The following is a 20,844-nucleotide window of genomic DNA, read 5'->3' as shown; positions in this document are numbered from 1 at the left end:
CAGGTTCTCTTCGACGTTGCGTTGTGCCTTAGTCACTCCGTCCTCCTCTCGTCCTCTCGTCTGCCTCTCGTCATCTGATGCCGCCGTCCAGGGCCAGTTGCTGTCATTCTTGGGTGCCTCGCCTCTGCCTCTCTTGTGTGCGCCTTGTCACTAGGTAATCCGACTTCGGTACGGCTTCCGCCCCGTTCTCGCTTGTGTTAGCCTTGAAGGTTCGCTGTTGTCATTCCCCTCACGCCGCCCTTTTCTTCCGAGAAGCACGGCACCCTCACCGTCTGCCTACTCTTCCTTGCGACTTCCGGGCCCGTTGACGTTGAATCTCCCCTTGCTCTCGCCTATCAGCTTTTCCAAAACCAAGTCTAACACCCAAGTGCCTGTTCAAGTCGCATCTTACCACATCCGACGACGATCCGATCGACCGTCCCTGGTCACAAGCCCAGCGAGTCCACGCGAGGACGATGAAGCGACGCCCAACACCGTACCCATCCGCGCACTGAGTATACAACTATACCGTACCATACGACACTCGGCGATCCGTAAAGATCCGTTACAAGTTTCGGCGCTGGACAATTGTCACTTTTCGCACAAGACCTCGAGCCACCGCTCCAGCACGGGAACCCCGCCGTATCCAGTATCGTGTCGTACACATAGGAGTGGCGAAGGAGGAGAGAGCCTCTAGGGAAAGGAAAGACAAGAGGAGGGATTTTGGCAGACGCGGATTAGTGATTGAGTGAATCTGCCCAAGATGTCGCTGACAATACCCGACAATGGCCTTCTTCTTGAGGGTCCGACCGAAATGGCGGCTCGGCGGCCGACGCACGCATTCGCGGTGCCCTTATCCGCCGAACTCGTTGCGCAGATGATTGAGAGCGCACAGAATGGGGGCAAGATCCAGTTGGCACTGAATGACGATCCGGTAAGTTTGTTGAGACTCTTGTCACCTTGCCCTCAGCTTGTTCAGAACAGATGCATGGACCATTGCTATTGTACCTGCCACTCAATAGCACCTGGGTCTCCACCCAAAACTCAGAACATGTTCACTACTCAATAGATGTTCAGTTCTATTGTTGTGCTGCCTTCCTACCCCGCGCCTTGTCTGCCAACTCTCCTCCCCTCTTTTTCTCTTTCCTCACTCACCGTTAACTGTTTCGCTCCAGGCAATCCTCATTGAAGATCAGGAAGTACCTCTCCAGCCCGACCTTCTAACGGAACCAGTGGACTACGAGTTGTTCTACACCAACCCCAACAAGCCAACAAGAGGTCAACGAGTCTTGGGACCAGTCATGTCAATCTTCGACTACTACAAGAGGGCCAAGGCCCGCAAGGCGGCTCAAACCGCCAAACCTTCCAACAGCATTGAAGGGGCAGTCGAGAATCTGAAGAATTCCTTCGCCAAGGTTGAGGCCGATAAGCGAGAGAATTCGTACGTGTTCCCGAGGTGAACTACTCGTGAGCCTGTGACTAACATGTTCTGCAGCGCTTTGATCGTCGAGGGACTACCTTCCAAAAAGGGTGCCAAAATCAACCCTGGCAAGGCGAGACTCCTGGGGCCACAGACCAATGGCGCGTCTCGGTCGATTTCTGTCAGCCCTGCGTTGAGTGGGCTTGGTTCACCTTCTCTGGGTCCTACCAGCAACGGCCCTGGTGACCGACTGAAACAACAGAAATTTCCCATTATCCACGAGCTTGCAGCCCAACCCCTGACATTCGAAGAACTTCTCGCAAAATACGACGGCGATGAGCAAGAGTTTCACCCAATTCTCAACAAGGTGGCTGACTTCAACTCGGATCTCCAAAAATGGGATCTCAAGAAAATGTACTGGAAAGAGCTGGATGTTTTTGAATATGCCTACGCCACGGACGAAGACCGCCAAAAAGCCATCGACAACGCTATCAAACAGTATGATCGCATGCGGTTGGGTGTCTCGGATCCGCTGTGGCAGAAGCTGCTTCCGAAGGGAGAGCGTGGAAAGGGGATCTGTCTCAGCAAGCTTCATGCCACTATCGCCAAGAACATTCAATCAGCTCCGACCCCGAACCGAATCACAGGCACTGCCAGCCCCAGCGGCGCAGAGACAGAGAAGGGAGAGCCGATGTCGCGGTCCAACTCTCAGACAGGCGTCACTAAGAAGAAAGTGTCGGCTTCGGTTGCGCAGGCCAAGCGTATTGCCACGGCAAGCGCAAATGCCAAAAAGACAGGGAGGCCGAGTGCTGCCAAGGCAGCAGCTTCAAAGGTGGCGTCGCCTAGGGTAGCATCACCAAAGGTGGCTCCTACAAAGGTCGCTGGGTCAAAGGGGCCTGCTGCTAAGGGGGGGCGTATTCTTTCCAAGGAGATTATCACGGATTCTGATTCGGACGAGGACGAAGTGCCCCTTTCGAAGAGCATAGGAAGGACTCAAGGAACTGCTGCGCCTGCGCCTGGTCCCAAAAAGTCTGGTCCTCCCGTGGAGAAGTCCAAGACAGCAGCAAAATCGATTGAGGTTCCAAGCCCAAAGACTAACCAGAAGCCAAAGGCCGCTCCGGTCAGGGCTGTTGCGAAAAAGAAGGTCGAGGAGACCAGGGATACAATTCGGGCTCAACCCATCCCCAGAACGACCAAGCCGATGGTGTCAAAACGCCCGCGGGATCCAGAGGACGACGACAGCTCCAGCTCCGGTACTCCGCTTAGCCAACGTGTCAAGCCGGTGGCCAAACCCAAAGTACGACCTGACGCCGTGGGCAAGTCTGGCAGCACACTTTCAAAGGGCAATAAATATGCCAGTCCCCAGAAATCCTCGCCGTTGGCCTCATCTCCGCCTACCAATGCGTCGGATAACGAGGAAGATCGCCGGACCATCGTATCAAGGCCTCAGAAACGTGAGCGTGAGCGCGAGCGTGACCGTGAGGTTATCGTTAGCAGCGCAAGCAGCAATGCCGGTAGCGTCAATGAAGATGTTGGATCCAGAAGTAAGAAACGTCCTGCGCCGTCCGACTACGCATCCGGCAATATCGGCTCTAAGCGCCCATGCCTCGACCCGGATCTCCTCAGCAGGGCCGAAAAGTTCAAGCGCGCATATACCCGGTACGAGGCATTGCACCGCGAGGTCAGTAGTGCGGAAGACCCTTCACCAGATAAGGTGGATAGTCTTATGCGACTGCACGCTCGACTTCAGCTTGAGAAGAAGGAAATCTACAGCGCTGCCACGTTTGGGAATGACTAGGAGCCTCATGAAGACCACGAACAGAAAGAGGCGGGGAAGGACTTGCAAGAAGATAAAGACGAACGATCTACAGAGGAGTACGGGCGCAACTCATCACATAATATTGCCAAGGCGTCGGCACATTAGAGAAGTTTTCATGGCATGGAAGACAACACTTTGGCGTTTGGTTTCTCTCCAGGAGCCCGTTGACAGGATTCGCAAGAAGTGGCAGAGGTTCGACATGACTTATGGAACAGCAATTGAAAAGGGTATATCATGATGGCATTTGTTTTTGCTTTTGGTCTTTTTTCTCTTTTCTTTTTTTCCTCTACCTTGTTCCCCGGTTCATGGCCTACATACGGTCCTTCTGGCAGTTGTCGGAAAATCGGAAGAAGCAGGATTCAGAGGCCGTCTTTCTCTCTCTCCAGTTTACGAAGCATCAAAGGCATGGCGCACGCATTCAAAAATACCCCATGGTTGGGCCTAGGCGGGTTTGCTTTTTCAGGGCTTGGCTTTTGTTTTCAACTCGGTGTCTTCTGGTTTTTTCTTCTTTTTTTTTCTTTTTTTGGTTCTTTCTTGAGCTGCTTTTTTTTGGTCTAACACGTCTACTGGGCGACACTACCTACGTGCTGTTCCTGGTAGACGTAGACCTGGATACCAATCTGAGGTGGAATGGATATTTTAAGTCTACATTCCCCAGTCCTGGATTTTGTGGCTTTTGTCTTCTGGAGTTTGAGTTCTTTTTTTGCGATGGTCATTACACGAGACGAGCATGAAATGAAGAGGAAGCGAAAGAGGCGGGACGGGAACTGACATGAGGGTCGAAGATGGGGAGGGAATCAGGCGTTTAATCAGATCATATCAAGTTCCATCATGCTGGCCAAGCAGGCAGGGAAAGAGAGTGTGTGTGTGTTTCATGAGAGTCGTCGTTGCTCATCTTTGACTGATGGTATGGTGGTTTTGAGCGCGAGCCATTGATGGTGACCTTAGCTGTGGAAGGTACCAATCCAGACGGGACAGACAGATAGGTATTGCGCTGCGTTGTCGCAGTTGTACCTACATAGGAAGGACACTTTGATCAGCCAAATGAAGGAGAGAAGAAGCGAGGCAACTAACGCTCTACGAATAGAGAAACAAATGCCCGTATTCCTTATTATGATGCAGAAAGCTTCAACCTGGTGATCTTATGTTGTTGGTTTCTTTCACACATGACCAAACGGCTTCGGTCTCAGCATACAATAGTCAGCCAGATTTCCCTTGTCTAGTCGCAAACACTCGCAAAGTTTCCTTTGCTCGGGAAAGACACTCCTCTGTTCTTCTCTAACTAAGAGAGGACTGCCTATCTCACGGTAGCAAACCTCCGTTGTTGTTTCTTTTAGAATGAGCTGAAAGCTTCGATGGAATATGACCAAACGCCTTCAGTACGTAGCCAGTCAGATTTCCCATTCTCTAGGCACAAACGCTCGCATTTTCCCTTGTTGACGGAACCCATTCCAGCATTTACCTCAACTTTTGATCATAAAAGGTATTTCGATTATTTGTTTAAAGTTATTTGTAGGGTAATAGGGTATGGTATAGGTAATGTTGTGTGGTATGTAATGTTATGGCCCACTTTCGTAATGAATCCCCCCTCTGGACATGACAGTCAACGCCCCTTTAGTCCTGTGATGGCCTTCTAGGTTAAAGGGACGCCCACCGTTTTATTTCCTTTTCGCTTTCAAAAAGAATAGATCGCAGCAAGAGAAAGAAACCAAGAAAGATGGCGGCGAAGATCATGAACCCGGCAAAACTCAGGCTGCCACTGCGGCAACGATTAAACGATGCTGATAACGATGCTGCTGCTGCGTTCTTTCTGTTTTCTTTCTTCTTTTACAACCTGGAGACAAAACGGCGGAAGAGGTCGCGCCCCTACTGGGTCTTGAAGAGAAGAATGGCGCAGTGACCGAGGTAAAAGTAGATGAAGTGCTTGGTCTCTGTGATAAAAGTGAAGAGGTATAAGTCAGCGGAATATGCCTCTAGAAAGATGCAGCATTGTGCTGTAACCCATCTACCCCAGCTCCCGAATTCGGACGACAACCATGGTGGTTGCGCGTTTGTATTTTGCAACTTCAGGCGCAGATGCGACACTCAGACATCTCAAATCGTGGAGGGATGGGGTGAGAGGGAGGATGAAGAGAGAGACTGGACTGTGGACAAGGGAAGAGCCTTGCATACCGTGAGTGACGAAGCTGCCGAAGTTACGGCCTACGATGCAATGCCATGTTGGACCCTTGCGCTCATCGAACTGTTTATACACCCTCCGTTAGCCATGCGATCCCATCACAAGGATTGAGCGCAGCCCTGGTCTGTGGATTGTAGTGGCGCAAGGTTGACATGGTCGTACCGTCTTCTTGATGTGTTGTGCGATATCCTTCTCCACGGTGAACTTGGCCATGGCCTCCTGGGCTGGAAGATGTCTCGTCAGCTTTGGTTGCGCTTGAAGTTCCTGGACAGTGGTTGTAATGGCACGTACCAACTTCAACGGCCTCTTGCTGCATATCCTCGGTCTAGATCAGAAGTGTGCCTACGTCAGCATCTTGTCGGGCACAGTTTGTCGTGCGTGATCGTTCGTAAAGGGTTGCGGTTTACCATATCGGCACTCTTGATCTGGGCTGTCCAGCGCAAACACCTCGTCAGCTAATGTTCGAGTTTCAGGTGTAGACAGCACAGCCCCGTTGAAGGGCCCGTATCATGGGTAGCTCACCTTCCAACTTCTCCCTGGGAGCAGGGGAAAGGCTCTCCTTGAGCTCGTCGCCGCCCATGGTTGCGATAATGTAGGGGTATTACGGAGATAACCGTTTGGAGGTTCGTAGATGCGGCGGGGTTTGTTATTCGAAGGGAGCCGAGATAGTCTGCAACGTCAAGGGTTAACCACAAGATGGCTTGATTGAGGCTCAAGCTACAGTCCGGTAGAGAGGTGATTGTTGACTGGGTTGGTATATATGAGGAGACGGGAAAGGGGGTGACACCATGTGATCCCTGGTGTTTACCCGCCCATGCCCAACTAGGGGTCTAAACAACATGCGGTAGGATAGGCGCAAACAAGCCGATGTGATTTCGGTGACAAAGAACGGTGGTGCGGGATGCCTACCTCTGGCTTCGTTTCTTCCTTATGGTAGGGTTTGCAAATGGAGCGCAAAGGTATAACACCTAGCTGGTGGTCGAGCAGCAGGCCGGCGTCGAGGTTGTAAAGTTTCACGGAGTCGATAGACGATCAGGCGAGTGGGCGGGTGGTTGGTCGGGTACTTGGTTGGATGAAGGGACTGGATGTTTCTCGTGTCGGAGTTGTTCTTGGGATCCAGATGGACTCAAAGCGTCAGGTGTGGGCGGTCAGAAAGGGCGGCAGGGCGGCAAGGCGCCCTAAAGTACGTACCTTGCGTCGTACCTACCTCCAAAGGGCAATTGGGTTGTGACGCCCCGGTTCATTAAGTGCCTGGGCTAACCTGGGGCTTCTGGGCGTGCTAGGGGTGGACGACACCGAACTGAAGAATTGGAGACGGGAGATGCACCGTGCTGGGTCCTGTCTATCCTGTCCAGTAACCTCGATTGGACGTGATTGATGGTCACTAGAATATTCGCTTCTTTGGCGGTGGAGAAGACCAGCACGACCTCATCATCTCATGGGACGGACTGTATGTATGTACTTGTAGTGTAAGTTGGAGGTCAGGAATTGTAGAAGCTTCGATGTACACAGGCTTGAACCTCACACGGCAGGGCATCCAGGCTCTCACCAACGGGCCCTTCATCAGCTAGGTACACGTGTAGAAGGACGACACTGCTCAGGAACACCTTCTCCCGCCCGTCGGCGCTATATCAGAAGCAACGACATCATGCAAAGCATAACATCCACAAGGTGTCCTAGCTGAATACAGCCGTCCAACAAGATGATGCCAGGCGACGGGCGCTTGTGAGGCTGCCCGGAGATCCATGGGTGGTGCCGGTGCACTCCATGTCACCGTGTCACTGCCCCTGGGCTGGCGCCGGCGCGGTCACCACTCAGGCTTCGTCAGGGTATCCACTGCAAATAACGAATGGGTCCGCCCGGGCCACCTGCCCGATAAGATAAGAGCGCGGCTCCAGTGGGGGCCGGGAAATTTTTATTATGGATGATCGTGGAAAAAAAATTGGTCAAGACTTCCATTCCCCCAATTACCACAAACCTGCAGTCCCGCGGTATCCTCGACGGAATGATCTTGCGGCAAGCCTCCGGTCCATCAACTGTCTTGTATAGACAGAGGCTGCAGCCATGGAGTCATCATCGAGAATTTTCGTGAAAAACCTGCCGCCGACCATCACCGAAGCCGAGTTTCGCAAGCACTTCTCGGCTGAGGGTCGCCAGGTCACCGATGTCAAACTTATCCCAACCCGCCATATTGGCTTCGTCGGCTACAAGTCGGCGGAAGATGCCGCCAGGGCGGTCAAATACTTCAACCGCTCCTTCATCCGCATGTCCAGGATTGCAGTCGACATAGCGAAACCGGTACGTTCCAGCCTGTCCTCCACTGGCCGTCAGCCAACTTGATGCTAACAGCAACCATCAGATCGCAGACTCAATCCCCCATCACAAATCAGCTTCAAGGGGTCCTTCGAAAGATGTCGGTCCCAAGAATGCGCCCAAGGTTGTCCCTCCAAACACCAAGGTAACTGCCCCCGCGGTACCTAAAGAGGAGGCTGCCCCAGATGCCCCGAAGAGGAAACTGGATGTTTTGGACGAGGCCGATCCGAAACTCCAGGAGTACCTCGATGTCATGGGGGCTCACCCATCCAAGAAGATGCGCAATGCCGAGGGCCTTCCCACCACCGTCGACGAAGTCCTGGCACCAGCTGTGCCTGCCGGCTTGGAGGATGGTGAAAGTGATGATGAATACGAGGACATCCCCGCTCGTACTCAGAATCAGTCCACACACATCGCCGATCAGGAAATGGTCGACGCTCCTCTTGCACCAAGTCTTGAATCATCTGCGACACCTGCTGCCGTTGAGTCGTCTGAGCCAGCCCCACAAGTGTCTCTCGATGCTACCGATGACGACTGGCTCCGCTCAAGGACAAACCGTCTCCTTGACTTGGTCGACCCAGATGACGCCGCTTTCGCTCTTCGTCCCGCTGCGTCTGCCCCTGCACCGGCTCCTGCATCTGCTCCTGTGCCAGCCTCGTCCGTTGAGAACACGGCGTCGGCAAAGGCAGAGGAACATGCCACCAAGGGCTCCCAGGAAACGGCTGCGACCTCGGCGCAAGACCCCGAGTCTGCTATAAGCCTGATTGAAAAGACATCACGGCTTTTCTTGCGGAATCTCAGTTACACCGTCACTGAGGATGATGTCAGAGAGCACTTCGCCAAGTTTGGCACTTTGGAAGAGGTAAGCTGCAACATTTCCTTGTCTCCCCCCTTCCGCCCTTTTATGATGAACCCCTGATAGGGACATCTTATGCCAAAGGCAAATGATGTGAATTTGGGCTCGGTATTTTAGTAGATGCTTCGAGTTTCTGATCATAGGGCCGATTAATTTCGAATTGTTTTGGATAATGGTCGCTTTGAATTCCTGCTGACTCTCTGCGTCAGGCGCATGTCCCATTGGATAGCAAGGGCCATAGCAAGGGCTTTGCTATGATTCGTTACGAAAAGCCGGCGTCCGCACTTGCTGCATTCCAGACAGATGGCACTGTCTTTCAAGGTCGAATCGTCCACATCCTGCCCGCCGCTGCCAAGAGGGAGAACAAGCTGGACGAATTCGCTCTCTCGAAGCTGCCTCTGAAGAAGCAGCAGTTGTTGAGGAAGAAGGCTGAGGCTGCTTCTAGCACCTTCAACTGGAACTCCCTCTTCATGAGCCAAGATGCTGTGAACACGGCAATGGCAGAGCGTCTAGGCGTGTCAAAGGCTGAGCTTCTGGATCCCACGGACGCGTCGGCTGCTGTCAAGCAGGCTGTTGCTGAGACAACGGTCATCCAGGAAGCAAAGTCTTACTTTGCAGCCAATGGTGTGAACATCGAGGCCTTCAAGACACAACAGCGGGGCGACACCACCATCCTCGTCAAGAACATCAAAAACACCACCATCGAGGAGCTGCGGACTCTTTTCGAGGAGCATGGTACGGTACTTAGAGTGCTCATGCCGCCAAGTGGCACCATTGCCATCGTCCAATTCGCACAGCCTGTGCAGTGCAGGACAGCTTTTGCCAGGAAGGCATACTCTCGTTTCAAGGACTCCATCTTGTTCCTCGAGAAGGGACCGAAGGGTCTCTTCACTGACAATGTGGCTGCACCCACAGAGGCTCGTCCTGCCGGTGTGCAGAAGCCGTCTGTGGCTGATTTGTTGGAACGTGATGATGCTGAGGAACAATTGGAGACCTCTTCATTGTTCGTTCGCAATCTCAACTTCTCCACCACTTCTCAGGGCTTGACCGACGCCTTCAAACACTTGGATGGTTTTGTCAACGCGAAGGTCAAGACGAAGACAGACCCCAAGAAGCCAGGCCAGGTGCTCAGCATGGGCTTTGGTTTTGCGGCTTTCCGAACCAAGGACCAGGCACAGGCTGCACTCAAGGTTATGGACGGCCAGGTTCTTGATGCCCACAAACTCAGCGTCAAGACATCACACAGAGGCCTTGATGCCGCTGAGGAGCGGAGGCGGGAAGATATGGCCAAGAAGGCGGCGAGCCAAGGCACCAAGCTCGTCATCAAGAACTTGCCTTTCGAAGTTACGAAGAAGGAGGTGCGGACTCTGTTCAGCACCTATGGCAAGTTGGTTGCGCTTCGTATTCCCAAGAAGTTCAACCAATCCTCGCGCGGTTTTGCCTTTGCGGAATTTTCCACAGCCAAGGAGGCGCTCAACGCGTTCAATTCTCTCAAAGATACCCATGTTCTCGGACGTCGTCTTGTTATTGATTTCGCGCAGGCGGAGGATATCGATCCGGAGGACCAGATCGCTGCTATGGAGAAGAAGACTCGTGCCCAGGTTAATAAGGTCGCCCTGCAGCAGCTTACAGGGACAGGGCGGGCGAAGGTCACCATTGGAGATAACGATGAAGATGAAGTATGAAGCACATGAAGAATTGAATCTTTTCCCTAGGTCTCAGATTTGGGACGGGGTTGCGGCAATCATGTCTCGGTTCCCTTGTGAAGGAGGTGCTCGCCACCCCTGTCAACCATGTCTACCTTTTTAGGACAACCACCTTTATTGACATCCAATTCCCTTTCACGCACACTTCTCTCCCGTGCTTACATCCGTACTGTGCAAAGTAATCTTGCCGCATGCCTGAATGAGGGCTGCTTGGTCCAAGTCCTCCCATTTCTGCCTATGGTTTGATGGTCGGCTCCGACTGACTGGTGCTGCAGATTTCCCCTTGTCAACTGGTACGGTTCCCTTGCGTGCCAGTTGGTCCTGTCCAAGTAACAACAAGCAGCTGACCTAATAACAGTTGTTTGACAACACCCAGGGCGACAGTCGCCCTCGAGCAGCATGTTGTTGCAAGAAGCATCCCAAGTACGGCCGGCCTGGGATTGGTGATCATTATCGAGGGAAGGGCGACGGCCCTTTATAAGATATTGACCACTCCCCTCCATGCCTCAACGGCTCAAACCCCCTTCGTACTAGCATATTTTATATCTTCTTTGGCTTGCGTCTGACGACAAGTCATTCCTTCCGAGCATTCTCTCTCTTTATTCCAGCTTGCTCCGCGAGTCCAGAAGCGTGACCGCTTAGTGGTCCTGTTCCGTTGGCCCAAAAAATGGAGTTCCCGGTCAGGCCCACGACTCTTGCATCGCAGTGTTATCCGTCTTCGTCGGACTTTATCCTGGATCATCGCCATGTCCTCTCCGCACCAAGACCGCCTCTGCGTGAGTCCACTGGCAATGCTCAGTATCATCACTTCCAACAACAACAGCATGAAGAGCAGCAACTCCGACAACAACAGCAGCAGCAACAACAACTCGGTGCTCTGGTAAGGTCGTCGTATGCACATCATCAGCTCTCCATTCCTAGTCCACCCGTTATCCCAACTCAGTCTCTCAGTTCCGCCTATGGGTCACCCGAGTTCCTAAGGCTACAGCAACGGCATCAGATGCAGCTTCAGAGAAGGCAACATGGCATCAACCCGATCTACTTGTCACCTCAGTTCCTCAGTTACAGAAAGAAGCAAGCAAATAAGAGCAAGGAGGAAAAGTCGGACCAGAAATGGCCCGATGTCCTTGAGGATGCGTTTCTTGACGGTGAGGATCTTCTGAATAACCTCGTATTGTTGCAGATTAGATGGCTGATGCAGGTACATGTCCAGCTCTGTTGCTTATCCCTCAGCAAATGGGAAAGAGAAAGTACACGATGCGTTCGAAGCTCTGGGGTCGGAACATGTTGATTGCTGAGTTCCTCTGGATAGCGTATTGTGCCAGCTTGCCGCCCGGCACCGAGCCGGACCCGAAATTGAAGAGAAAGCGAAAGCAGGTGTCGAGTCACATCCAAGTGTTGAAGAACTTCTTTCTGAATCATCGATGCTGTAAGTTTGAATTCGTCAGAGCCCTCCGTTCAGCCCCATTGCACTAAACTCACTCAACCCCCTTGTCACGTTGCCCAAGCAAACATTTCTTTTTCCGGCCCTGTCAGGCTCCCCCCCTGTGCTTGCTTTCCTTTCGTGCAGATTCTGTATATCCTGTGGCGCACACACAAGCTAACCAACGGGACCCCCTTGCCCGCCCTCCCTGCGCATAGTCCACTTCTTCTTCCCTCGACAAGAGAATAAAGAGGAGAAGAACAGACGACGCAAGGCGGCCAAAAAGCAGCCCTTGTCGGCGACGGAGCTCAAGGAAATCGAGTCTTTCAAGAAAAACCCGGTGCTGATTGCCTTGGCAGAGGGTCGTCTTCCCGACGAGCGGCCCAATTACGAGTACTTTGCCCAGATCCTTGCACTCAATGACCAGATTGCCATCCGGCCCAAACGATGTTGGATCTTCGTATCACACCCCAACGTCACCGTCCGCGGTGACGGCTCCGGATACCTTCCCACCACGGGCGACAGGCTGGACAAAAGCGAATACCCTCACCTTGAACGCAACCTTGAAAAGGAGAAATGGGCCAAGGAAGAGCAGCAGATCTTCAAAGGCTCGCTGCTGCACGAGTTTACAAAGGGAATTCGTCAGGTAGAGTCCAGCACTGTCCGGGAAGTCAGCAGGGGGTGGGAGACCTCGTTTCCCGAACTCCATGAGCGGCTTGAGGCCATCATCGCCGCCGACAGTCGCTGCGACTACTTGCACATGAACGTCGCCTTGGAGCTCAAGGAGAGGCGAGGGTTTCCCAACCAGTCGGACTTTAATTCGTGGTTTGAGATCAACATCGAGCAACCACAGTTGCTCAGCCACCGATGGAAGGTTGAGACGAAGCTTGTCCGCCCGGCCGAGTTGAGCTTTGTGAGCGAAAAGTCGCCGCCGCAAACATACTATGAGACGGGCGCCGAGATCGCCATCCAATACCAGCACCTTCCCGGGTGCGACGGGCCACGGAACGGCGGCGGGCACGATCATCAATGTGACTGCATCTCGGCGGGCCGACGCCGGGAGTGGGTCATGGTGCCGTTCCCAGCGGACGCATGGGCGCGAACTCTTACCAACTGCGCCGAGTATCCCGCTCACCCGTTTACCGGTGTGCGGCGAGGCAACAACAAAAGAGTGGCGGCGGCGGCTTCTCTGAAGAGAGAGGATTCCTCCGACGACAATGACGACACCGAGAGCACCAGCACCCGATCCAGCGTCGGCGGAGACGGAGGCCAACCAACGCAAATGGAACTGGTCCCCCAGATCGCCATCCTCCAAGAGATCTGGTCCTGTCCACCCGAACAGTCTCCTCTTGAGCAGCAGGATGGCGCCGGCGCCGGCACCGCAAGCCACCAACAGCCACAATGGACCCGCCGTGCCGTGATCCTCTGGACATTCGAAACCATCCACAGCCTCGACAGCGACGGCAAGCTCCCCACCGCGCAAAGCGGCAAAACCAGCTGGCGCTTCCTGACCGTCCTTGACCCGACCAGCCCCTACCATCAGCAAAAGGCCCTGCTTAGCAGTTCAGATGCCGCTGCTGCTGGACAAGTCATTGGACCAAACCGCCACACCACCACCGCCGCCGCCGGCGGTAGGACTTCCCTGAGCATCAACCCCCATTATCCCGGGACCTCCCATGGCATGGGCGCAACAGAAGCATTCATCCCGTCGCCCATCTCCTCATCAATGGGAACCACGCCCGGCATGGGGGGTCGCGCCGGCGACCTAATCATGTCCCCAGCAACCAGCTACCAGCACCACCTTCAGAACGCCGCCGCCGCCGGGATGAGCGACGTGTACAACACCTCCGCCTCCGCCGCGGCTTCGGCCACCGCCACAGCTACTTCCGCATGGGGAGGAGGAGGTGGTGGTACTGACACGCGGGGCTCCTTCTCCTCTGTAGGGTCGGGCGCTACCCATCTCAGTTCTGCAACAGGCTATGATGCCCAGTTCCACATGATGCTTGAGCATAGCATGAGGGGAGGCGGACATGGAGCAGGGCAAAGATTGGGGAGTCACAGTGGTGCCAGCGTCCACTCGGGCTTGGAGACGCCTCCTCCTAGCGCAACGATGAGTAACTCGTTCACTCACAACTTTGATGCCGCCGGTGGTGGTGGTGGGAGCCAGCAGCAACAGCAGCACTACAGTCACAGTCACAGTCATCATCATCAACAACATCAGCATACAGGTCACCATACTCACACTGGTCTTTCCCATGCCCATGCCGCCGCGAGTCATCATAATCCTCATCCTCATCACAATCATGCCCACCACAATCCCCCACCACAGCCTTCACTGAGCGATCTAGCTGCTGTCACGGATCCGTTTCTGACTGCTGCTGCTGCTGCGTCTGGTGTTGGTGTTGGTGTTGGTGTCTATGACCCAGTTTCCACGACGGCACCGTCGACTTGGTCTACTACCAGTGGGCTAGATCCATCCTGGTCAGCGGCATCAGCCGGTTACGCCACTGCTAATTCCGGTGGTGTTACTCAGCAATGGCCAAGGACATCATCATCTCAACACTTGCATCCTCAGGCTGCTGCTGCTGCTGCTTCTCATCATGGTAGTAACCCTGTTTCTCGAGCGGGGTCTGTTGATGGACGTGTGCCTTCTTTGCATTTGAGCCACCAGCATAGTGGGAACCAATTACACCACCAGTCATCTCACCAGCATCATCATCAACAGCAGCAGCAGCAGCAATGGCCGGCGGCTGATGACCATGATCTCTGGACACCAGCCACGTCAACGGGTCCGGAGGTTCACTGGCCTCCTGTAACCGTTGATGAACAACAAGAACATCACCAGTCCCAGTCCCAGTCCCAGCAGCAGCAGCAACATCATTATGCGCGTCATCAAGATCAATACCAACAATCACACCCTAGTCATCAGCACCAGCACCAGCATCGATCCATCAGCTCAAACAACTCCCCCGAAGAAGGCCACCACCACCTCTCGCAAGAGTGGGATGAGATTGTGGCCAGCGTGAATGTATCATCACAAGAGGCAGCAGCGTTGGTGGAAGAGGTGACACATATGGAAAATGATTACCACCATCATCAACCTCAGCAACTTATGAGAGGTATCAAGCGCACGCGATCAGCTGCTGATTTGGGAGATGATGATGAGGAAGAAGAAGGGGATGGCGATGATAATAATGACGAGGACTATGAGGAGGACTAGTCACATCATATCATTTACTGGGATTACCGGCGCGGGCTTTGGGGTCGGTGTAATGGGAGTGCGGAACGCACAGGGAACGGAAAATATAATCTTGGACGGACGGGAGTTACGAGGAGTTCTACTAATGACTGAATAACTGGATTGGATGGGTGAACAAGCTGGACAGATGGATATATACGCCATTCTCAAGCCACTTGGCAGTGAGCGTTTTTGGCTTTTATACGGATCCTTTTTTCTCTTTTTTTTTGGGTTCGCTTTGGGGACATGACGCATATTCAAAGGGCGCATTTTGACTGGGTTATAGGACTTTTCTTTCTCTCTCTTTTTTCTTTTTTGGGTCTTTACGATAGTTTTGTGAACGGTAAAATAGGAGAGGGAGGACATGATGGGGGCATCGCCATAGGGCTAAGATAAATCGAACTCAATGAGACAAAACACTGGTGCTTTGCTGTTATCTCATCATTGAGCGGTGGCTCTGTTTCCATGAGTTTTGCTTGATAAGTGAAGAGTACGATCTTGAAATTGCGTTTTTTCGTTGATTTTGTGATATCAAAGCAGTGTAGATACACAGAAAACCAGGCTGAATCATGGCTGTGAGACAATCATCGTAATCATCACGAATAATCTTGGCTCATTAGATTCACAGCAGAAAATGAGAATGCCAGAAAATTTGTGGTCAAATCCGCAAGTGGTTGTCAAACAACCCCTGTCACTCGCCAGGTTCCTCAACCGTAACAGTCCAGGATGTGGGGGGATGGAGGGGACAAACAAACACAACACACACGGGACGGACCTTGTCCATTATCCACTGATGTGCAAGTCTGGGCCTGCACCAGGAAACAATCTGGAGGGGTTATGGGGGGACATGAAACGAAACAAACACACACACATCCACGAAGCTCACCATTCACCACAACTGGTGTTCGGATATGACCGTTTGGCTGGGTGGGCGCGGTGCGCTAGCCGTCTGTGAAGCCTTCACAGTAGATTTGTGGTCTGCTGAGATGAGCCCGCACAAGAGCATCTGCAAGGTGAAATAGACTCGGCTGGATGGATCACTTGATGCGAGTGATACGATTGTTGTGCGCAGATTGTTGATTGATTGATGATGGGGGTTTTACTGACCGCAAGAATCGAGGGAGAGAGAGGGAGAGAACAATTCGTATTCTGGTTCTGATGTTTAGTCTTCCCTTCCTCTGAACAGGCTGGGGACGGACGAAATTTGTTGCTGGCCACGGAATTTCGGTGACCGGGCTCCTTCTTCAGGCGCTTGATGAGCAATCGTTCATCCGCTCAACAAAAGTGCAGAGAACCAAAGGCTGAAACAAACATCCCCTCAGGGGCACGTGAGGAGACGGCGGATAGAGTTGCGCAGGGTGACAGATCGTCCCAGTTCTGGTTTGAAAGGATATGGAGGATGGCGAGAGTTGGCATTGAGTGGGAGGCGAATGAGGGGCAATAAATACATCACAGAGGATGGGTAAGAGGGTAAGGTGTGTGTCTGTGTGTATTACTACCTTTGGCGGATGGGATTCCTCTTTGCGGTATTCCGATGATCAACGCGGCGGTTGTAAGTTTATGCGGCGCATAAAAGAGCAGGGGGGGTCCGATGACAAGGCCAGGCCCCCATCCAGCGCTTAGTTTGCGCCATAGGGTATCCGGATCCTCGTGTTTCGCTCGGGAATGGGAATCTAACATGTCTCGAGAAACGCCATCTCCATCAACGTGAGGCAGAGGATAATTTCGTTTTGTTTGGGAGAACGGGATATGATACGTACCTCTCGATATCAAATACCTGGAAGCGCGGGCGGCTAGGCGGCTAAATCAACCAACGAGGTGCCTCGGATGGCAGCGCATTGATCTCCTTCGACCTTGAAACAAAGCGCCGTTTGTATGGTCACGTTCGCTGCGAGTCAGCAGGTTCTGGAAGAGGTCTGGGAGAGAGCCGCCGGAGAATTGTACAGAACAAGAGAATTAGACTATGCCCGGGGTGCCAGGAGCCTACGGCAAGTCATCATTTGTCTTGCATGTTGCTGGGTGTAACAACTTGGTGTTGTCTCTGTCTGGGCGAGGTCCAGGCATGGAAGAATTGGAGCGATATGAAAAAAGATTTGGGGCAAGCCACGCGGACGTGGCGGGGAGGAGGATCAATGGATGGATAGGTGGTGCATATGGGGCTCCAACCCTTGTCAGACAGCGCTTGACGCCGCCCAACCAAATCTTGGCTTTGCGGATGTGGTGGACAAGCGACGACCAACCAAACCGGCTGCGTGCCTGCATTTTCAGAACAGACTAGCGCGTCTCCACACCAAACGGTTCGTTGACGATGATCGGGAAGCAACGACATGGCAGATGGGCACCAACTTGTACAATTTCCATCCATTCATCTCTTTCTTGTGTTGAACCAACGTCGCATCCACTGGCCATCATGATCCAGTGAGCCGGTCCAGCCCAGGGGCCACGCCAGCCGCCAGTGGGCAATGGGCAATGGGCAATGGGCAATCGCTTGATGGTAGGTATGGACAGTCAGGGCAATGGTATGACTACATTTCTGAACAGGAAGCACGGGAAGGGTGCTTTCCACTTGGCCTGGTACTGCATCCGTCCGTCTTTCCATTCTCGTGACGCACTCCTATGTCCCGCGCGTACACAAGCTCCTTCTCATTTCGGGCCCTCGAGGTTTCAAGTGTTGCGCATCCCGCCGTGCTACCAGATTTTGTTGTGTCTGCTTGTGGCATCTAGATCCTGCTAGATCCATTTCTCTCTCCCGTGCCCTCCAATATAACGTCCTAAGGACGAGCATCACGTACTCCGATCCCTACCCACCTCAGGTTTGCGTGATACTCTTCTCTTGTTCACGGTCAACTCGGCTCTCACAACCCGTCTGATCATCCTCCTCCAGACCGTCCTCAACTCCTCACCTCAGTCCCAACAACAACAATCATCTTCCTTTGACGACGACGACGACAGCAAGTGATCACCAGGCCTTGGTGACTATCACCTCGATATCTTTCTCGACTCGATTCAAGCAAGTTCTGCAGCCGCCGCCTTTGCTTGACGCTTCAATCCCGACTTTTCATTGACCCACCCGTCACGCTTCCTCGGCCGGTGGACAATCTCATTGACGACCCGGCGCACCTGCCTCTTTCTTTATTGTGTCTCGTCGATAAAAGTCCCCTCGATTTCACCACAATTTCACAAACCCGTCACAATGGCCTATTGAAGAAGCACACAACAAGTACAATAGGAGTCACCCCGCTCGTTCTCCATTCTTGTACCCATGCTGGTCATATTATACGCTGGACGTTGAACCACTTTAGACCTCGACTCACTTCTTCTACCCACGCCGATACTTTTTCAGCACTCGTTTTTCTGACGTCGTCTTCCCTCCTTCTCCCTCTCGCCCTTTCCGACAAGCAACAAAATACACAACAACGTTACGCCCTGTCTCTGGAGACAGCACACCATGAAGACATACTCGCTAAAAGACACTGGGGGTCTGCTGGTTGCCGCCCTCTTTGCCATGGTCCGACTTTCAGCAGGACATTCCTGGCCCGAGCAAGTGAGGCGCATCGCACCAAACGGCACCATGGTCGGCCCAGTGGGCTACTCGAGGGCTTACCAGACTGGGGACAATCAGTACCAGCTTATTCACGGACTCGATTCTGCTCTCCTTTATATGCCAGAAAGGGCAGTCCTCACTGATCAAAGTTACAACGTTAACTATGCAATGCCAAAGGCTGCCCCAGGAGACTGGGTAGCTATCCAATACAACGAGAATGGCCACGTCTCGCTCCCAGAGTCACCCCAGCTCAACAGGGTATCACCTGTAAATCGTGGTACCATCTACCTCTATGGAACGACCAACAACAACCTAGCCGATGTCCGCTTCGCTGACGTCCACCTCAAATGGACGGCTGATGGCACCGGCGGCGATAAGAAGGGAAGGCTCTTGGCTACCAGGCACTATGACGACGGCCAATGTCGTGAGCCCCTCAACCCAGCAACTGGCGACCCCGCAGGCATCAAAGCTTTCCGCCAGGCCAATTTCAAGATTCCGGATATAATGGGAGGACGCCTAATGTGCCAGTCGGATATCAAGCTCCCGGCTGACCTCAAAATTGGACAAGTGTATACAATCATTTGGGTCTGGGACTGGCCACAAACGAGAGAACGAGGCGTTGCCGTCTCTCCTTATACCTTCATCGAGGAGAACAAGGACGCTATAGTGTCAGTTCCGGAAATATACACCGGAGTTGTCGATATCAATATTGTCGACCCCTGCGACGAAAGCCTTGGTGAAGTTAAGGGTCCTGGATGCAAGGGTGGGGGCAAGACTGACGTGCAGTTTGTGGAAACGGACTTCAGCAAAGCTGCTATCAGAGCGCAGATGGCGAATCTTTTCATGGTCAAAGTCCCGCAGAAAGGCAAGGCCGCGAAAGCTGGCGTCGACTATAACGAAGCTGATATCCCAATGGCCGGTTTGATCGGGAGAACAGATAGACCGAATCCCATTCCATACGATATTCAGGCTAGGAACATGGCCCGACAAAAGAGCTTGTTTGTACAAGTAGGAGGCAGCGTTAATGCTCCTTCCGCAAGCTCTCACACCGGTGGTGGTTCTGTTAGCGCCTCATCTTCGACAGCTTCTTCTGCAACCCAAACCGGAAGCCCTCCCGCCGGCGGAGTTTTTCTTAGCGCCTCATCTTCGACCGCTCCCGCTCCGGCAGCATCTTCTGCGCCTGTTTCGTCTGCATCCCAAGCATCAAACTCGGCCCCTACTTCGATACCAGCCACTGTATCTCAGGAATCCAGTGTGTCCGCACCAGTTAGCACCAACAACCCGACTGAAGGAAACGGCCAAAATCCCATCGCCGGAAACACCAAGTTTGTGATGGTCACGCAGACCATCACCATGCCCGCGTCTACCGTCTACGTAACCGAGACCACCCAGATTGCTATCATGACTGCGACCATCTACGAGACCGCGTACAACCAGACCACGAGCGCTCCCAAGTTCCGTCGTGGAAAAGGCCAATGGGGCTTTGTCGGCAGGAATTGAAGTCAGTTGTCACATCACAACAATGGCCAATACTCGTGCCGTCAACGGGAAAACGTGGCTCGCTTTGTACGACCGGTTTGTGGACAACGGGCCGATCTTCCCTTGTTCTTTTCTCAGTTCTCTGCCTTTTGACTACGGCGTCGGACAAGGGCATTGTTCGTGCAGGATACCCTTCATTCAGGAAAGAAAGCCAGTCTTTATCACAAGCAACTTACACTCTCATTCATTCCATTCTCTTATGATGAAAACACATACATTCTGGCGTTTTGGTTCAGACAGGATATTCATGGAGGATGACATTGTTGCATGGTTGGCCGGCTGGGTATGACGAGACAAGAGAAAAAAGAGAGATATGAAAAACGGGGCAACCTCGTTTTATGCATCGATGAGTGCTGCGCATTTGGCGGGCTGGCATGTAAGGGGGAGAAATTGCATTAGATGATGACAATTATGGGACAAGAGTTGCAAGAGTTAGGAAGGCGAGGAAGGATAAAGGATCTTGCGGGTTCGGGATTTTTTTTGCGTTTCTTTCTCTTCAACTTCACTTCTCTTCTTCTTGTTGTTTTGAGATACCACATACCCAATTTTTGTTTTCCTTTCTCGTCGTTCCTTTTGAACCCCGATTTATCCCTTGTCTGAGACAGGAATATTAAAAGCAAGGTTGACTCACTCGCCTTCTTGATGGGAAAAATACGTTATTTCGATCTTTTTCTGCTTCTTTATGGACTTCATACTACTGTGTAGCTGTGGGTCTTTTCTATGGACTTCCGAATCTAGGTGATTCATTCGGGTCTGTACTTTGTTTACTTGGACGTTTTTCTTTTGTGCCTTGGGCTGAGTGTTATGATGTATGAGGTGATAAGGATT

General features: G+C 52.7%; 6 protein-coding genes across 6 annotated transcripts; 5 read left to right on the top strand and 1 right to left on the bottom strand.

Moving 5' to 3' along the window:
* Positions 1-493: 493 nt before the first annotated feature.
* B0H65DRAFT_5513 (uncharacterized protein) lies at positions 494-3,311 on the top strand. Its single transcript, XM_062829799.1, has 3 exons — positions 494-913; positions 1,155-1,420; positions 1,475-3,311. Exons 1-3 carry the CDS (start codon positions 743-745, stop codon positions 3,195-3,197), a joined length of 2,160 nt encoding a protein of 719 aa, XP_062685621.1. The 5' UTR covers positions 494-742; the 3' UTR covers positions 3,198-3,311.
* B0H65DRAFT_5263 (uncharacterized protein) lies at positions 3,311-4,344 on the top strand. The gene has a single exon (XM_062828856.1). It carries the CDS (start codon positions 3,425-3,427, stop codon positions 3,950-3,952), a length of 528 nt encoding a protein of 175 aa, XP_062685620.1. The 5' UTR covers positions 3,311-3,424; the 3' UTR covers positions 3,953-4,344.
* A 625-nt stretch (positions 4,345-4,969) lies between these two features.
* B0H65DRAFT_5286 (dynein light chain type 1-domain-containing protein) lies at positions 4,970-6,337 on the bottom strand. Its single transcript, XM_062828896.1, has 6 exons — positions 5,920-6,337; positions 5,805-5,827; positions 5,689-5,722; positions 5,560-5,621; positions 5,391-5,460; positions 4,970-5,149 (listed from the first exon to the last, which is right to left on the bottom strand). Exons 1-6 carry the CDS (start codon positions 5,975-5,977, stop codon positions 5,085-5,087), a joined length of 312 nt encoding a protein of 103 aa, XP_062685619.1. The 5' UTR covers positions 5,978-6,337; the 3' UTR covers positions 4,970-5,084.
* Positions 6,338-7,051: 714 nt separating this feature from the next.
* Positions 7,052-10,397, top strand: B0H65DRAFT_5490 (uncharacterized protein). Its single transcript, XM_062829623.1, has 3 exons — positions 7,052-7,695; positions 7,757-8,572; positions 8,776-10,397. Exons 1-3 carry the CDS (start codon positions 7,462-7,464, stop codon positions 10,249-10,251), a joined length of 2,526 nt encoding a protein of 841 aa, XP_062685618.1. The 5' UTR covers positions 7,052-7,461; the 3' UTR covers positions 10,252-10,397.
* Positions 10,398-10,939: 542 nt separating this feature from the next.
* Positions 10,940-14,915, top strand: B0H65DRAFT_437622 (uncharacterized protein; the record flags this gene model as incomplete). Its single annotated transcript, XM_062825321.1, has 3 exons — positions 10,940-11,473; positions 11,506-11,701; positions 11,914-14,915. 3 exons carry the CDS (start codon positions 10,940-10,942, stop codon positions 14,913-14,915), a joined length of 3,732 nt encoding a protein of 1,243 aa, XP_062685617.1.
* Positions 14,916-18,381: 3,466 nt separating this feature from the next.
* Positions 18,382-19,977, top strand: B0H65DRAFT_418235 (uncharacterized protein; the record flags this gene model as incomplete). The annotated part of the gene is made up of 1 exon (XM_062824134.1): positions 18,382-19,977. One exon carries the CDS (start codon positions 18,382-18,384, stop codon positions 19,975-19,977), a length of 1,596 nt encoding a protein of 531 aa, XP_062685616.1.
* Between the last annotated feature and the right edge of the window lie 867 nt (positions 19,978-20,844).

Source organism: Neurospora tetraspora (genome assembly GCF_033439725.1).
Source record: "Neurospora tetraspora strain CBS 560.94 chromosome Unknown B0H65scaffold_1, whole genome shotgun sequence".
NCBI lineage: Eukaryota > Fungi > Ascomycota > Sordariomycetes > Sordariales > Sordariaceae > Neurospora > Neurospora tetraspora.
Note: the sequence above shows the minus strand (reverse complement) of the source record. Positions and strands in the feature narration are given on the sequence as shown.